This window comes from Procambarus clarkii, chromosome 28, assembly GCF_040958095.1.
Source record: "Procambarus clarkii isolate CNS0578487 chromosome 28, FALCON_Pclarkii_2.0, whole genome shotgun sequence".
NCBI lineage: Eukaryota > Metazoa > Arthropoda > Malacostraca > Decapoda > Cambaridae > Procambarus > Procambarus clarkii.
The window spans coordinates 40,941,133-40,959,411 of record NC_091177.1 but is presented as its reverse complement, the minus strand read 5'-3'; the positions used below and the strand labels follow the sequence as shown (position 1 = coordinate 40,959,411).

The 18,279-nt window shown below is 46.3% G+C and overlaps 2 protein-coding genes across 2 annotated transcripts in view; both read right to left on the bottom strand.

Annotated features, from left to right (window-relative positions):
- The window catches only part of LOC123755115 (uncharacterized), a 77,104-nt gene that overhangs the window by 31,856 nt on the left and 26,969 nt on the right, over positions 1 to 18,279 (bottom strand). Inside the window, exon 2 of the mRNA XM_045737595.2 lies at positions 849 to 980. Within this exon, the coding sequence (XP_045593551.2) occupies positions 849 to 948 (100 nt within the window). The 5' untranslated portion in view covers positions 949 to 980. The remainder of the gene's footprint in view (positions 1 to 848; positions 981 to 18,279) is intronic.
- LOC123755116 (perilipin-4-like) lies at positions 1,020 to 9,223 on the bottom strand. Its single transcript, XM_069332715.1, has 2 exons — positions 9,151 to 9,223; positions 1,020 to 2,176 (listed from the first exon to the last, which is right to left on the bottom strand). The coding sequence occupies exons 1-2, from the start codon at positions 9,221 to 9,223 to the stop codon at positions 1,020 to 1,022; spliced, it is 1,230 nt and encodes a 409-aa protein (XP_069188816.1).

The window sequence follows — 18,279 nt, the reverse complement described above, 5'->3', positions numbered from 1 at the left end:
ATAAACGTGGATTATGATTTTTTCTTTGTATTTTTGAGTATTTCCATGAATGATATTACATGTGATAGTCTTTGCCATTTGGTCTTCAGGAGTCATTGGTTAGTGTTGAGTGAGTCAGTACTTATACCCCAAGCAAGCCTAGGCTTTTAATATCTGATAACCTCCCTTGCTTTCAAGCAAATTCCACACTTAAAGTAACTAATATCTCCCTTTCAACGGAATTGGGGATAACTCACCCCAAGGGTTTAATGATTGATTAATTGGCCCAAACCCCGATTAATTAATTCTGAATCGTTTTGTAGTTTGGTGGTGGCAGCAAAGAAAGATCCTTGGAGTCTGCTAGAAAGCCTAGTACGACGTCACGTGTTTTGTAGAATCTCAAGGCGGTCGACCGTCTGAGATCACGTGGTGTGGGACTTGGGGGCTGGAAGAGTAGGGTTCTGGGATCTTGGAGTTAAGTTTATTTACGGCCAGGGTAGAGGACGGAGTAGAGCCAAAACCCCGTCCCGTGTTTTGGCAGGATCTTCCCGCTCAAAATCCAGGTTTGCCAAGGTTGTGGAGGTCATTGGTCTCCATAAAACTGGTGACCTGACTCCTGATTACTCTCTCAAATACTTTTGTTATGTGGGACTTTCGAGCAACTAGTCTTAGAGCACTGACGATAGTGAAATTCGCTTGTTTGTTGCAAGCATAGGTTGACACATCTGGGTACTTTTTAATAGATATAAATAAGAACTGTTTCTTATTGATAAAAGGGCATTCTGAAAATTTAATTGTATTTCTTTTTTCATTTACTGTACGCGCACACACGTGTCCTTCAGAAGAGAGGGAAACATGGCGTATCTTACCATTACAATGAGTGAAGCGCATGGTAGCCGTGCAGACAGTTAGAGGCAGGGACGCACTGAAGGCCAGGAACTGTGTCAGCACAGTCCCAACAAGTACCATTGTGCACGAGCCTCTTGTACTTGATGACACACCTGGAAGACATATGGAAAACTCACTACAGTAAATTTGGATTAAAATGTTTTCGGCTGATCAGAGCCATTATCAACAACAGACTGGCTAAGGTCAGAGCCATTATCAACAACAGACTGGCTAAGGTCAGAGCCATTATCAACAACAGACTGGCTAAGGTCAGAGCCATTATCAACAACAGACTGGCTAAGGTCAGAGCCATTATCAATAACTGACTGGCTAAGGTCAGAGCCATTATCAACAACTGACTGGCTAAGGTCAGAGCCATTATCAACAACAGACTGGCTAAGGTCAGAGCCATTATCAACAACTGACTGGCTAAGGTCAGAGCCTTTATCAACAACAGATTTACTAAGGTCAGAGCCTTTATCAACAACAGACTGGCTAAGGTCAGATCCTTTATCAACAACAACCTGGCTAAGGTCAGAGCCTTTATCAACAACAGACTGGCTAAGGTCAGAGCCTTTATCAATAAAAACCTGGCTAAGGTCAGATCCATTATCAACAACAGACTGGCTAAGGTCAGAGCCTTTATCAACAACTGACTGGCTAAGGTCAGAGCCATTATCAACAACTGACTGGCTAAGGTCAGAGCCTTTATCAACAACAGATTTCCTAAGGTCAGAGCCTTTATCAACAACAGACTGGCTAAGGTCAGATCCTTTATCAACAACAACCTGGCTAAGGTCAGAGCCTTTATCAACAACAGACTGGCTAAGGTCAGAGCCTTTATCAACAAAAACCTGGCTAAGGTCAGATTCATTATCAACAACAGACTGGCTAAGGTCAGAGCCTTTATCAACAACTGACTGGCTAAGGTCAGAGCCATTATCAACAACTGACTGGCTAAGGTCAGAGCCATTATCAACAACTGACTGGCTAAGGTCAGAGCCATTATCAACAACAGATTGGCTAAGGTCAGAGCCTTTATCAACAACAGATTTACTAAGGTCAGAGCCTTTATCAATAACAGACTGGCTAAGGTCAGATCCTTTATCAACAACAACCTGGCTAAGGTCAGAGCCTTTATCAACAACAGACTGGCTAAGGTCAGAGCCTTTATCAACAAAAACCTGGCTAAGGTCAGATCCTTTATCAACAACAAACTGGCTAAGGTCAGATCCTTTATCAACAACAACCTGGCTAAGGAAAAGAGAGAGAGGGAGGCACGCCACGTCTGCGACCTCACCACCTATCCCTAGAGAAAGGTGTAAAAAGAACAAGTGATAGAGAAGCTTAGAACAATTCAGAAGAAACAGGAGGTCAGATCATAAGTATCAGGTTAGACGGAAAGACTAAAAAAAAAGTTTTCAGGAAACAAATGCATAATATTTGTATTATAATTAATAAATACATAATTAATATATTATAAATAATAAATTGCAGAGAGCAGAGAACATTATTAACTTATCAGATACAAGCACCAGTATTTAGGGCTGCGAATGACATAATGACCAACATACATAATAGAGAGAACAGCTTCTGTCGCTAGCAGGAACGGATCCAGACTACTAATCATGGTAGACTTTTAGCATGGGAAGATAGATTGGGAGAACAGAGACCCACATGCAGGACCAGACACAGGAGAGCTAAGCTGCTGGACGTGGCAACAAGAAACTTTCTAAGCCAACACATCCAGAGACCGAAAAGAATGAGAGAACATTAACCAGCCATGCTTGGTCTGATATTTACCCTAAATGAGTGGGTAAATAAATATAAGGGAAGTTAAGATGGAAGTACCCTTGGGAATGAGTGATCACAGTGTATTGATCTTTGATTACCTGGTAGAACTATGATTTATCTCCCAAAAAAGGAACTAGGAAACAAAAGGCTGGCATACCGAAAGGGAAATTTTGAGGAGATGACCCCCTCCCCGCTCAGCTCGTTGTCGCCGTGTGGGGGCTTAGTGGGCGGCTGCCGGAGTGTGATGCTCCTTGGGACGGTCCTCTGTCCTTTTCTAGCCTGGTGCTCCTGCTGCCGTCCTCTCCAATTCTGCTGGGCATCTTTTCCTTTTCCTTCTGTTTCGTTTTTCTCCCCCCTCTTCTCCTATCTGCTTGCCGTTTCCTACCGACCTTTTGCTCGTTCTGGTTCTTCCCTTGGACTTCTTCTATTTTGACGCCCGGGTGCTTGAGGAGGCATACTCATGCACCCGTAGAACTGCAGTACCCGACGTCGAGAGCGAGGGGAACCTTTTATTGTCAATCCCCACTTCGTCACTGAACCCGATCTCGACGGACTGTCGGTTTCTTAAGGTGGCGTTTGTGGGGCGTATACTCGCGACGCACCCCTAGGAGGCCCCGACAAGATCGGCGATAGCTTCTTGTTGGGTGTCCTGCCTCTAATTGTGGCTCCATGGTGGGTGTGGGGGCACATTCGTGAGTGAATTCTTTCTTTCGTCAAGATGATTACCCCTGCTTCGGCTTCTTCTGGTTTACCTTCTCAGGCTCGTGGGGTGGGCGACCAAGCCCCCGAGTCGGTCCGTATTGGAAGACCGGGCTCTGTAGCCTCCGCTGCATTGGGCCCCGACCTTGCTCCTCCTTTGGCCTCTCTGACTCCTTCCTCTGGCTCCCCTCCCTCCTCTGTGGTTGGGTCGAGCCCCAAGCCCCCAGTGGTGACTACCTCGTCCCCTGGCGTGGCTCCTTCTCTAGTTGTAACTACTGCGCCTTTTAACCCCTCTCTCTCTGGGGGTTCTCACCGCCGTCTTCGTCACGGCCGCCCTCGCTCGATTCCTTCCAGTTCTGCTACCTATCAAGCCTTGTTTGGTCCCGCTTCGTGGGCCAAATATTTTGATCTCCTCCCTCTTGATTCTGCGCCTCCTGACGATTTCTCCCTCCATCGACATCTCATTGATTCCGTGGATGCCTCCATTACTTTCAACCCCACTCGTCTCGGTACACGTGTCGTTGCTGCTCCTTCTCAGGATGCTGCTTCCCGCTTGGCTGCCTTATCCTGCCTTGGCGAGACCCCCGTTCGGGTCTCGAAGAACGTTCAGTTGAATGCCAGTGTTGGCACTATTTTGCTCCCGCCCCATGTTGCGACCGGTGTTCGGGACCTACGCGACTGCCACGACGATATTCGACATATCCTCGCTGCCCAGGGCCATTCTATTCTCCAGGTGGACACGTTTACTCGTCCCCCTCGTGGTAGTCGCCGTCAACCCCTCCGGGTTGTGAAGATTACCTTTGATGGTAGGACCCTTCCACCCTCTGTCATTCTTGCTGGTGCCAGGTGCTCTGTCCAGGAGTACATTCCTTCTCCTCGGCTCTGCAACAAGTGCTGGAGGTTTGGGCATGGTGCCCTCCGCTGCTCCGGGACTGTCTCTCTCTGTCCTTTGTGTGGTGGCGAAGGTCACTCTAAGTCGGAGTGCGCTTCTCCCCAGGCTCGTTGCCTCAACTGCGGTGAGGCCCATCCTACCTTCTCCCGTGCGTGTGTCCATTACAAGCTTGAGGCAGCCGTCCTCAACTTGAAGCACCGGGAGCGTTTATCTTTTCCTGAGGCGAGGCGCCAGGTTCGCCGGCTCCCGCCTTATGCTAATATCTCTTATGCTCGCGTGTTGCGCTCTTCCTCTCCTCGTCCTTCCCGCCTTCCTCAGACTCACAACCGTTTCCAGGCCTTGGACCCTGATGCGCCCACTGCCCCCTCCTCTGTCCCTTTGGGTTCTCTCCCGAAGGATCCTCCTCCTGGTCCTCTGTCTGGGGTTCCCCTTCCTTCTACCCGGTCTGTCGTGTCTTCTGTGTCTCCTTCCTCGTCCCCCTCCAATCCTCCTTCCCGTCCTCTTCCTCCATCTATCGGCTCTCCCTGCCGCCTGTCGGTACGGGCGGATGTCCATCGCTCTCCTAACGGCCGTCGTGTGTGCTCTCGTTCGGCTTCTCCTGTTGAGACACTGGAATCCGTTGCCCGGTACGTAGTTGCTGGGACACCGGTCTCTTTAAGTCAGAAGCGTAAGCCTGGCTCCTCTCCTTCCTCTTCCCCGGCGGGTAAGAAGGCTTCGCTTTCTTCCTCAGCTCCTCCTTCTGGCTCTGTTGCTCCTTCCCCTCCCGTTTCAGTGCTTGCGCCCCCTGTTCCTGCTATGGAGGTTTCTTTGGCCCCTGCTTCCCTTTCGGTTGCTGCTCTTGCTGGGGTGCGCTCCTCTCTTTCTACTCCCCCTCTTCCTGCTGCTGTCCTTGACTGCTCCTCTCCGTTGTCCTCCTCCTCCTCCTCCTCCTCCTCCTCCTCCGGACCCTGCCCGCCCACCTCTGATCTTTCTCCCGTTTCCTGTCCCTACGTCTTTGCTCAGTTTACCCATGCCCCCTAACCCTGACTTGCGACCCTGATCCCGACCCTGATATTCTTTAACGTGCTCTGTTGGTCTTTCGCCTTTGTTTCTTCCTTGTTCTCTGTTTTTGTCCTTTCTCTTCTCGTCGTTGTCCATTCTTCAATGGAACGTTCGAGGTTATTACTCCAATTTCCTCGAACTCCAACTTCTGGTTTCGCGGTTTTCGCCCCTTTGTGTCTGTCTCCAGGAGCCGATGCTTGTGTTCGTCCTGGTCGTTTTCGTGGGCTATTCCTTTCTCTCCCCCCCCCCCAGCCATTGCTGGGCTTCTAATTCTTCTGCTCTCTTGATTCGGGCTGATGTTCCCTTTGTTCCTTTACTTTTTCCTTCGCCTCTCCATTGTTCTGCTGCTCGTATCTTTGTGGGGAAATGGTACACAGTTTGTTCCATTTATCTCCCCCCGAGTGTCCCGCTCTCTCTTCCTGATTTGAAACACCTCCTAGACTCCTTGCCGGAGCCTGTGCTCCTGCTGGGTGACTTCAATTGTCGTCATTCTCTTTGGGGTGACGTTCTGACGAATACCCGGGGTCGCCTCCTTGAGCCGTTTCTCCTCTCTTCTTCCCTGTCTCTTCTGAATTCTGGTGAGCTTACTCATTTGGACTCTCGAACTCGCACCTTTCTTGTCTTGATCTTTCTCTCTGCTCTTCTTCTCTTTACTTAGATTTCACATGGCAGGTTCTTGATGACCTCCATGGAAGTGATCATTTCCCATCCTTGTTTCCTTTTTCTCTTTTCGCCCTTCCCTCTCTTTCCCTAGGTGGCAGTTTGCTAAGGCGGACTGGACCCTATTTTCCCTCAGTGCTACTCTCTCTGACACTCCCTTCTGCCCCTCTCTCGCGCTCTCCTCCTTTTTCATGACAACTGTCTTCGACGCTGCCCTCCGCTCTATTCCTCGCTCTTCCTCTCGGGGTCCACGGAAGTGCGTTCCCTGGTGGAATGCGGACTGTGCTCGGGCTGTCCGCTGTAAGCGTGCAGCCTGGAAGAAGCACCGCCGTAGGCAGACGACCGATTCTTTTCTTTTCTTTCGGAAAGCGAGTGCGGTGGCCCGTAGGGCCATCCGTACGGCTAAACGTGAATGTTGGGCATCTTATGTCTCGACAATTACGTCCGAAACCCCTCTGGCCCAGATCTGGAAGCGTATCCGCAAGATAGCGGGTAAGTTCGTTCCCGATGTTTCACCGGTCCTTCACCTCCATGATACTCTTGTGGGCGGACGCCGTTGCAGGTCGCTTCCGAACTGGGTTCCCACTTTTCTTCTGTTAGCTCTGGTCTTCATCTTCCCCAATCTTTCCATTCTTCGTAAACCTGTCCTTGAGTCTCGTCCTTTAGATTTCTGCACTCATCTTCAGCTTCCCTATAATGATCCCTTCTCTCTCTCTGAACTTCGTTCTGCCCTGGCCCTCTGCGGTTCTACGGCGGCGGGCTCCGATGGTATTCATTATGAGATGCTTCAGCCATCTCCCTCCGAGCACGTCTTAGTATTTACTGAGTCTGTATAATCGGATCTGGGAGTCGTTCGTCAGTCCCTGAGGACTGGCTCGATGCCGTTGTCCTCCCTGTTCGCAAACCGGGGTCTCTGGGGTACTTCCCCTAAGGACTTTCGCCCTATTGCTCTCACAAGTTGTGTCTGCAAACTCTTTGAACGTATGGTTAACGTTCGTCTGATGTGGTTCCTGGAACACCATCACCTCCTCTCCCCTTCTCAAATTGGTTTCCGCAAGTGCCGCAGCACGACAGATTGTCCTGGTGACTTGGAGGTCTATATACGTATTGCTTTTGCTGCGAAGACCTCCGGTTGTTGCCGTCCTTTTTGACCTAGAAAAGGCTTACGACACCACTTGGCGTTATCATATCCTATCTCAACTTCATTCTTTTGGCCTTCGTGGTCATCTCCCTCTCTTTCTCCGCAGCTTCCTCTCTCGTCGTTCCTTTCGGGTGCGCCTTGGTACCGCTCTCTCTCCCTCTTTTCAGCAATACGAAGGTGTGCCCCAGGGTAGTGTTCTGAGCACTACTCTTTTTCTGGTTGCCCTCAATGGTCTTCTTTCCTCTCTTCCTTCTGGTGTCCTTCTCCGCTCTCTATGTCGATGATCTTACCCTTTGTTGTCAGGGTGATGATTCGCCTCTCCTTCAACGCCGGCTTCAACTTGCGATTGATGCCGTGTCGTCTTGGGCCACAGGTCATGGCTTCAAGTTCTCTACTTCTAAGACTTGTGCCATGACTTTTACGCGGAAACGGGTTGTTCTTCGTCCCTCTTTGTCACTTTATGGTCCATCCCCTTGAATACAAAGATTCCGCGAAGCTTTTGGGGTTATTCCTTGACACTCGTTTGTCTTGGTCTCCCCATATCTCTTACCTCCGTGTTGAGTGCTCTAAGTCCCTTACCCTCCTTCGGGTCTTGTCCCATACTTCTTGGGGGGCAGATAGGCGCACTCTCCTTGCTTTACATTCCTCTCTCGTCCTGTCTAAGCTCGATTATGGTTGCCCTGCTTACTCGTCTGCTTCTCCTTCTACTCTTCGCCGTCTTGATGCTTTGCACCATACTGGGTTGCGCCTCAGTTCTGGTGCCTTTCGTTCGACTCCCGTCCTTAGCTTGTATGTTGACACTGGCTTCCTGTCCCTCCAGGACCGCCGTGATCGCTACTGTCTTCGCTATCTTGCGCGGTCCTTGCAACATCCTTCCTCTCGTCTCTGTCGTGCTTTAACTTTTACCCCTCCTGCGGTTCCTGTTCCTCTTCACCACCTCCCTCTTTCTGTCCGGTTATCTCGCCTACAGGATTCTCTTTCCGTTCGTATTTCTGATGTTTCTCCTCGTGTTGTTCCTTCTTTGCCCCCGTGGAGGGTCCCTCTTCCGCGGTTTTGTACATCCTTGACTCGTATCACTAAAGCTTTTACCCCTCCTACAGTTCTAAAACGCCTTTTCCTCGAGCACTTTTCTTCTCACTCCCGCTCCGTTTCTGTCTTCACCGATGGGTCTAAGTCAGCGGACGGTGTTGGCTACTCTGTTGTTTTTCCTGATCGCACTTATATGTGTCGCTTGCCTCCGGAGACTAGCATCTTTACAGCGGAACTTTATGCTATTCTCTATGCTCTTCGTCTCCTGCTTTCTCGTTGTCAGTCTTCTTTGTGGTTGTTGTTGACTCTCGTAGTGCCCCTCATGGCTCTCGGGTGCTTTAATCCAGTTCATCCGGTAGTTGTCGAGATCCAGCATTGGCTGTTTCTCGTTCACAGTAAATTTAAGTCGGTTGAGTTTTGTTGGGTTCCCAGCCATATTGGCGTGTCTTTAAATGAGCGTGGCGGATGCTGCCGCTAAGGAAGCTGTCCGCTCTTGTCCCATCTCTCGTAAAGGCATTCCGTATTCCGACTTTTACCCGGTTATCCATTCCTCAGTCCTTACCCGTTGGCAGGCTTCTGGTTGTCTGTTACTGGTAACAAGCTACGTACTCTTAAATGTTGTGTTTCCTCGTGGCCGTCCTCCTTCCACCGTAACCGGCGGTGGGAAACAGCTCTAGCGAGGTTGCGTATTGGCCATACTCGCTTAACCCATGGTCACTTGATGGAGCGCCGCCCTGCTCCTTATTGTCCTAGTTGCATTGTCCCTCTTACGGTCGTGCATGTCCTTCTTGAATGTCCTGACTTCCAGGACGAGCGTGTGTCTTGCTTTCCGACCGCCCCTCGCGGTCACCTGTCCCTCGATAGAATTCTTGGTGACTCGGATACTTTTGATATCGTTCGCCTTATGCGTTTTTGTTCTCGTATTGGCATCTTGGTGATATTTAGCGCCCTCTGATTATTTTGCGTATTTGATGGTGCTACATAGCCTTCCCGGTTTGGTGCCTTCTTTTGATAATTACTTACTTACTTGAGGAGATGAGAAAAGTCCTAAGAGATATACTATGGGACACAGAACTCAGAACTAAGTCTGTACAAGACATGATGGACTATGTTCCCCAAAAGTGTCAGGAGGCAGTAAACAGGTTTATCCCGCCGATAGGAAAAAAAGCGAGAAGCAAAAGAAGAATCCGTAGTTTAATAGGGCACGTATGGAAGCAAGGAACTGAACAAAAGGGCGTCTTAGAACTTCCGAAATAACAGAACACCAGAAGCAGAGAGAGAGAGGTTCCAGAGAACCAGAAATAATATGTTAGTGTGAGAAGAGAAGCAGAGCAAAAGTATTAAAATGATATAACAAATAGCCAAGACCAAACCAAAGCTACTCCACAGTCACATCAGGAGGAAAACAACAGTGAAAGAACAGGTGGTGATATTGGAACGGGTGAGGACAGGTACACAGAGAATGACAAAGAGGTGTGTGAAGAACTCAACTAGAGGGGTTCAGGAGGACTTCGCAATAGAACGAGGTGAAGTCACTGCGTTAGGAAAGGTGGCAGTAAACCAGGTGGCCTTGGAAGGGTTCTAAATTACAAGAGATGAGTTTGTATACCATGCAAGGTGCTAGAGAAGATGGTGATAAACAACCTAATAACACGTCTGGAGAGAAGGGACTCGTGACAAACTACCAACGTGGGTTCAGGGAGGGTAAATCTTGCCTCACAGGCTTTATAGAATTCAAGGATCAGGTGACAAAGATTAAGCAAGAAAGACAAGGATGGTGGGGACTGCAATTTCTTGGACTGTCGGAAAGCCTTTGACACAGTTCCCCATTAGAGGTTGGTGCATAAACTGGAGAAACCAGGCAGGAGTAAAAAACAGACAGAAACAGGTAAGGTGCTCCAGTGGAAAATGGAGTACCTAAGAAATAGGAAACAGAGAGTTACAGTGAGGGGTGTGACAGACTAGCGTGAAGTCACCAGTGAAGTCCCACAGGGCTCTGTACTCGGACCTATCCTGATTCTGATATACGTAAATGATCTCTCAGAGAGTATAGGCTCATTCCTCCCAATGTTTGCTGATGATGCCAAAATTATGAGAAGGATTAAGACAGAGGAGGACAGTTTGAGGTTTCAACGAAGACCTGAACAAACTGAAGAATGGTCCAACAAATCGTTGTTAGAGTTTAACCCAAGCAATTGTAATGTAATGAAGATAGGTGTAAGTAGTAGGAAGCCAGATACAAGGTATCATTTGGGGGATGAAAACCTACAGGAATTAGAAAGAAAGACCTGGGGGTTGATATCACGCCAGACCTGTCCCCTGAAGCCCATATAAGAGAATAACATCAGCGGCAAATGCCAGGTTGGCCAACATAAGAACGGCCTTTAGAAACTCTTGTAAGGAATCTTTCAGAGCTTTGTATACCACATATGTCAAACCAATCCTGGAGTATGCAGCTCCAACATGGAGTCCATATCTAGTCAACCATAAGACTAAACTGGAAAAGGTTCAAAGGGTTGCCACCAAACTAGTACCCGACCTGAGGGGTATGAGCTACGAGGATAGACTACGGGAATTAAACCTCATGTCACTGGAAAACAGAAAAGTTGGAGGGGACACGATCACCACTTACCAGATTCTCAGAGGAATTGACAGGGTAGACAGACTATTTAACTCAAGGGGGCACACACACTAGGGGACACATGTGGAAATTGAGTGCCGAAATGAGCCATACAGACATTAAAAACCTTTTTTAGTGTCAGAGTAGTTGACAAATGTAATGCATTAGGAAGTGATGTGGTGAAGGGCTGACTCCATACACAGTTTCAAATGTAGATATGATAGAGCCCAGTAGGCGCAGGAACATTGAAAACCTGTTGACTGACGATTCAGAGGCGGGACCAAAGAGCCAGAGCTGCACCCCCGCAAGCACAACTAGGTAAGTACATAAATGTCTATAACGAAAGGGAACTAGAGAAATATATACTATTTAGGATGCGAACAATTGAATAGGGAAAATGGGACACTAAATGTTGATATTCATCCTAGAAAAAACAGATATTATAGAAAACAGAAAAACTGAAAAACTAGAACTATGGTAAATGTCACAGTAACTTACTACTAGCCAGGTAACCTACTACTAGCCAGGTAACTTACTACTAGCCAGGTAACTTACTTCTAGCCAGGTAACTTACTACTAGCCAGGTAACTTACTACTAGCCAGGTAACTTACTACTAGCCAGGTAACCTACTACTAGCCAGGTAACTTACTACTAGCCAGGTAACTTACTACTAGCCAGGTAACCTACTACTAGCCAGGTAACTTACTACTAGCCAGGTAACCTACCTATTAGCCAGGTAACTTACTACTAGCCAGGTAACTACTACTAGCCAGGTAACTTACTACTAGCCAGGTAACCTACTACTAGCCAGGTAACTTACTACTAGCCAGGTAACCTACTATTAGCCAGGTAACTTACTACTAGCCAGGTAACCTACTACTAGCCAGGTAACTTACTACTAGCCAGGTAACCTACTACTAGCCAGGTAACTTACTACTAGCCAGGTAACTTACTACTAGTCAGGTAACTTACTACTAGCCAGGTAACCTACTACTAGCCAGGTAACTTACTACTAGCCAGGTAACCTACTACTAGCCAGGTAACTTACTTCTAGCCAGGTAACTTACTACTAGCCAGGTAACTTACTACTAGCCAGGTAACCTACTACTAGCCAGGTAACCTACTACTAGCCAGGTAACCTACTACTAGCCAGGTAACTACTACTAGCCAAGTAACTTACTACTAACCAGGTAACTTACTTCTAGCCAGGTAACTTACTTCTAGCCAGGTAACCTACTACTAGCCAAGTAACCTACTACTAGCCAGGTAACCTACTACTTGCCAGGGTAACCTACTACTAGCCAGGTAACCTACTACTAGCCAGGGTAACCTACTACTAGCCAGGGTAACCTACTACTAGCCAGGTAACCTACTACTAGCCAGGTAACCTACTACTTGCCAGGTAGCATACGTCTAGACAGGTAATCTACAACTAGCCAGGTAACTACTACTAGCCAGGTAACTACTATTAGCCATGTAACTACTACTAGCCAGGTAACCTATTACTAGCCAGGTAACCTATTACTTGCCAGGGTAACCTACTACTAGCCAGGTAACCTACTACTAGCCAGGGTAACCTACTACTAGCCAGGTAACCTACTACTATCCAGGGTAACCTACTACTATCCAGGTAACCTATTACTAGCCAGGGTAACCTAGCAATGGCCAGGTAACCTACTACTAGCCAGGGTAACCTACTACTAGCCAGGGTAACCTACTACTAGCCAGGTAACCTATTACAAGCCAGGGTAGCCCACTACTAGCCAGGGTAACCTACTAGGCAGGGTAACCTATTACTAGTGTGACGGTGTCCCACCCCTATATTTCTTCCTTCCCAGCTTAGAAGAGTCATATCTCCGTAGCCTGAGCATTCTCTGATGTTCAGGGAACATTATCATGTGTGGGAAAGCGTGGAGCGTGATTAAGCTGGCTGTAAAATGGCCAGCTAAGTTTGGTAATGCAAGGGGCTTACGCCTTTTGGGGCACAAGACGGCGCCTAGCCATCCTGTTTCCCGCCAAGACGTCGTGACGCTTCCCGGTACCTGATTGGCCAGGTGAGGTCACGTGCCGGAAGTGACCAATGACGAGAGCCCTCGGGCGGTGTGACATCACGAGGCGGAGGGCTCTCTGGGCGGCTGGCGCCTGGGCGGGAAGAGTACATCACGAACCGTCATAGAGGGAAGATGCGCTCGGTTGAGCTCCGGATCTAGAGAGCCCTTACCAGTAGATTTAAGCTTCGCTTCAATTCTGCAGACAGTCTGAGAAGCCATCCAACTTCCGTGGAGTGCCCAGAAGCAAGGACGTGCCGGATTAGAGAGCCAAGCGCTCTATCAAGAGTCTGCAGCAAAGGGAACGTTGGGCCGGTGACGTCTGGGACCCCCAGAGGACCACGTATTCCACATCAAGCGAAAAGCTACAGCCGGGCCAAATCTACTGGCAGTGAAGTGAGGGGAAGCTGTGCTGGACTGCGAGGTGTCGACAGTGCCAGTGAGAGTGGAGGAGGACAACGGAGGTACCTGTCTCCAGCAACCCATACAAGAGGAGGGGGAAGGCAGTACCTTTAGGGAAGTCAGCATGGCGAAGACATGTTATCACGAGGACGACGGAGGAACCTGGGTGTGTGAGAACTGTTCATCAGGAGACCGTTTATTGTCTAAGTGACAGAATATTAGGCTAGAAGCCAAGAGCTCATTTAGGCATGAGTTGGTGCGTGTGAGCATTAAGGCGGGGATGTTAGTGATCCTGGAGGTGGATCACTAATAGTTGGCAGTGGATTTGAGCTGTGTGGATTGATCTGTGCTTTAATTGAGATATTTCGTTAGCATTTTTTGTTTTTGTTTTGAAAACAAGAAAATGGACAAAGCGTTTATTTCACAGCCGCATATGTGCAACAAATAGACATCCACCGGCTACAATGTTAACTGCTTTCTTCACGTTATGTCAGAATGACGCGTTTGGCGAAAACACTGCTGTATTCGGAAGTGCCTACGTATTACATATGGAATGCGAATAGAAAATCATTTGAACGACGCAAAAGAGGAGAGCGAGTAGTCGGACAACCTGGCATATTCAAACAATCTAAGATAGTCAGACTGCATCCCAATCATGATGAATGCTTTTTTCTTCGCGTGCTGTTGGTAAATGTTCCCGGTTCAACGTTTTTTCCAGCAATTCAGATTTGTCAAGCGGCGTCACACATGCCACTTTCCGTAGTACATGTCAAGTTGTGAATTTAATGTTGAACGACAGACACTGGGATGTATGCATTAATGACGCGTCAAACACGTCACAACCAAATCAAAATCGTGCATTGTTTGCAATCATATTGACCGGCTGCTCTCTATCTCCAACACAGTTATGGGAGAAATATAAATGGCACATGGCTTCAAATATTGTCCGTCGAATACGCAAGGAAATTTCAAATATGAACATGGATTTCACAGCAGAAATCTACAACGAAGCGTCGATAATGATTGAAGATTTGTGCTTAGAAATCGTGAACAAAATTCTCATTTAATTGGGAATGACATCACCGAAGCGATCTGCTGCTGCTTCGTTCGCTGTAAAATTGCGTGGTGAACCAAATTACAACACAGGTGATCTGTTGTCGTATGTGCAATCAAATATTTCTAAGTTAACGCTTCAGCAAAAAATAATTTACGATAAAATAATTCAAACTGTCAATAATGGTATTGGAGAAATCTTCTTAGAGGCGCCAGGACGAACTGGTAAAATCTTCCTGATTAGATTGATTCTGGCAGCAAATCGATCCCAAAATGGCATAGTCTTAGCTCTTGCGTCGTTCAGAATAGCTGCAATATTGCTACTAGGTGGAAGAACTGCTCATTCGACTTTGAAATTGCCATTGAACATGCAATTTATTGAAACTCCCACGTGCAACATTTCCAAAACATCCGGCATAGGAAAAGTATTGCAGAAATGCAAACTTATTGTTTGGGAAAATGCACAATGGACTACAAAAACTCGCTCGAGGCTCTTGATCGATTATTGCAAGATTTGAGTGGAAACATCAGACAATTTGGGAACGTATAAATATTGCTTGCAGGAGATTTCAGGAAAACATTACCTGTAATCCCTCGATCGACACCAGCGGACGAAATAAATACTTTCCTGAATTGTTCTACTTTGTGGAGCCACGGAAAGACGTTAAAACTAACTATAAATGTGCGTGTCCAGCTGAAAACGATCCATCAGCTGAGATATTCTCACATCAATTTCTGGAAATTGGGAACGGAAACGTGCCGGTTGATCTGACCTCAGGACGAATTCCATTGCATCATAACTTCTACAATTTAGTGACGTCAAAAGAAGAATTGGTTGAAAAAGTATTTCCCAATATTCAAACCAACTATAAGGATCACGATTGGCTGAGTGAACGAGCTGTTCTTGCGGCCAAGAACAAAGACGTCTACGAACTAACAATATTATTCAGTCTAACATCCAATGCGAGGCAGTCACATACAAGTCCGTCGACATTGTTGTGGAAGCAGATTAAGCGGTTAATGATCCAACAAAATTTTTTAATTTGCTCGACCTGCCAGGGACACCACCGCACGTACTGCTGCAATTGAAAATCGGCGTGCCAATTATCATGTTGCGAGATATCAACCAGACAAAGCTTTGCAAAGACACGCGACTTGCAGTAAAAAAATAATCAGCAACGTCGCAGAAGCAACAATTTTGACAGGACCTTTCAAAGGTGAAGATGTCCTCATTCCTATGATTCCAACGGATATGCAATTTCAATTTAAGAGATTGTAATTTCCAATTCGATTGGCGTTTGCAATCACCATTGCAGGGCGCCTGACAGCTGAGTGGACAGCACTTCGGATTCCTTGTCCTTAGGTTCCGGGTTCGATCACCAGTGGAGGCGGAGACAAATGAGCTAAAATGTTTCTTTCACCCTGATGCCCCCTTTTAAGTAGCAGTAAAACTCCCAGGTAAGTTCTCTAACCTGGGAGTTAGACAGCTGCTACGGGCTGCTTCCTGGGGAGGATAACAAAACGGAGGCCTGGTCGTGGACCGGGCCGCGGGGACACTAAGCCTCGAAATCATCTCAAGATAACCTCAAGATAACCATCAACAAAGTTAGCTAGTTTAGTTCATTTATTATGCACCCCATACCCATCTTGTGGGCGGTAGTGGAAAGGGTTACAGAGGCACATAATGGGCTCAGGGACTGAACCCCACAATTCGTTTAGCTAAGCAAGTTACAATCTTGATGAGCTAGTTACAAAATTCAATATAAGTCATCACATCAACAATGGGTTCGAGATCGACCTCAAGTACAGGTTCTAAATTAAGCAACTGACATATGTGGAGAGCTAGTGTCAAAATTTATATGTTTGTCCTGCACACCGCCCCCCATCCAGTGGGCAGCGTTGGATAGGTTACAATCACGTAGTTACTACCTACAGTTAGCAAAGTGGGGCTAAATTTGTATTTGGCTAAAATTTCTGGTAGCAGATCATTTTGAATGAAATATTGACACATCGCTGGAACATTGGTTATAGAATTGTCTCTAAATTCACGTATCTTTTCGCACTCCATCACATAGTGACGGAGGGTGTGCGAATAATTTTGTTGACACAGTTTACATTTGGTCAGGTCTACATCAGCAGATAATGAGAATTCCCAGAGATACTTGTAACCGAGTCTAAGCCGAGCAGTAGTAACATCTAGAAGTCTGCTGATTTTATTGGATGATCCATAGATGTGTGGCATCAACAAATCTCAGGGTCAATCTTTAGAATTGTGTGCTCTATATGAAGACATGGATTGCTTCTCACATGGACAGTTATATGTTGTGTGTTCTAGAGTCGGCAAACCAGACAATCTCTAAATTTCCACAGACAATGAAACAACAAAAAGTATTCTATACCCACAAGCATTGTGAAATTAAAAATTGTGAAATTTAAAATTTCAGAAACATTAATTTTCTCTTTTCTCTCTTTTCCATTTATCTAGATTGAGCCACAGCAACGCGGGCTCGGTCTGATATACATATATATATATATATATATATATATATATATATATATATATATATATATATATATATATACATATATATATATATATATATATATATATATATATATATATATATATATATATATATATATATATTAGTATATTTTGGTAGCAGTCTTTCCTGTAGACATATTTTATTAAATATGACCGAAAAAGTAAGATTAATAATTCTAACACGAATTTTCTCAATCTTTCGTACATTATGCTTCACTGTTGGAGGTAAATCAAAAATCACTTCTCCAAAATTCATTTTTATTTCTAGTCTGACGCGACACGGGCGCGTTTCGTAAAACTTATTACATTTTCAAAGACTTCACAAATACACAACTGATTAGAACTTGCGTTTCCCTGATTTTATATCTACATTTGAGTGAGGTGGGAAGGGTGATGTGGCATTACATTTGAGTAAGGTGGGAAGGATGATGTGGCATTAGAGGATATTAATAGGGTATTAAAAGTATCAACACAAGACAGAACACGAAACAATGGATATTGAATAGAAGTGTTTGTAGAAAGCCTATTGGTCCATATTTCTTGATGCTTCTATATTGGAGCGGAGTCTTGAGGTGGGTAGAATATAGTTGTGCAATAATTGGCTGTTGATTGCTGGTGTTGACTTCTTGATGTGTAGTGCCTCGCAAACGTCGAGCCGCCTGCTATCGCTGTACCTATCGATGATTTCTGTGTTGTTTACTAGGATTTCTCTGGCGATGGTTTGGTTATGGGAAGAGATTATATGTTCCTTAATGGAGCCCTGTTGTTTATGCATCGTTAAACGCCTAGAAAGAGATGTTGTTGTCTTGCCTATATACTGGGTTTTTTGGAGCTTACAGTCCCCAAGTGGGCATTTGAAGGCATAGACGACGTTAGTCTCTTTTAAAGCGTTCTGTTTCGTGTCTGGAGAGTTTCTCATGAGTAGGCTGGCCGTTTTTCTGGTTTTATAGTAAATCGTCAGTTGTATCCTCTGATTTTTGTCTGTAGGGATAACGTTTCTATTAACAATATCTTTCAGGACCCTTTCCTCTGTTTTATGAGCTGTGGAAAAGAAGTTCCTGTAAAATAGTCTAATAGGGGGTATAGGTGTTGTGTTAGTTGTCTCTTCGGAGGTTGCATGGCTTTTCACTTTCCTTCTTATGATGTCTTCGATGAAACCATTGGAGAAGCCGTTATTGACTAGAACCTGCCTTACCCTACAGAGTTCTTCGTCGACTTGCTTCCATTCTGAGCTGTGGCTGAGAGCACGGTCGACGTATGCGTTAACAACACTCCTCTTGTACCTGTCAGGGCAGTCGCTGTTGGCATTTAGGCACATTCCTATGTTTGTTTCCTTTGTGTAGACTGCAGTGTGGAAACCTCCGCCCTTTTCCATGACTGTTACATCTAGAAAAGGCAGCTTCCCATCCTTTTCCGTCTCGTAAGTGAAACGCAGCACGGAACTCTGCTCAAATGCCTCCTTCAGCTCCTGCAGATGTCTGACATCA

Bases quoted from the DNA above. Each gene is read 5' to 3' on its own strand.
- LOC123755116 (XM_069332715.1), bottom strand. From the start codon at position 9,223: ATGTCTTGTACAGACTTAGTTCTGAGTTCTGTGTCCCATAGTATATCT. The intron at 2,177-9,150 runs GTAAGTAAGTAA...ACCTTTCTCTAG, and splicing joins GACTTTTCTCATCTCCTCAA to GGATAGGTGGTGAGGTCGCA.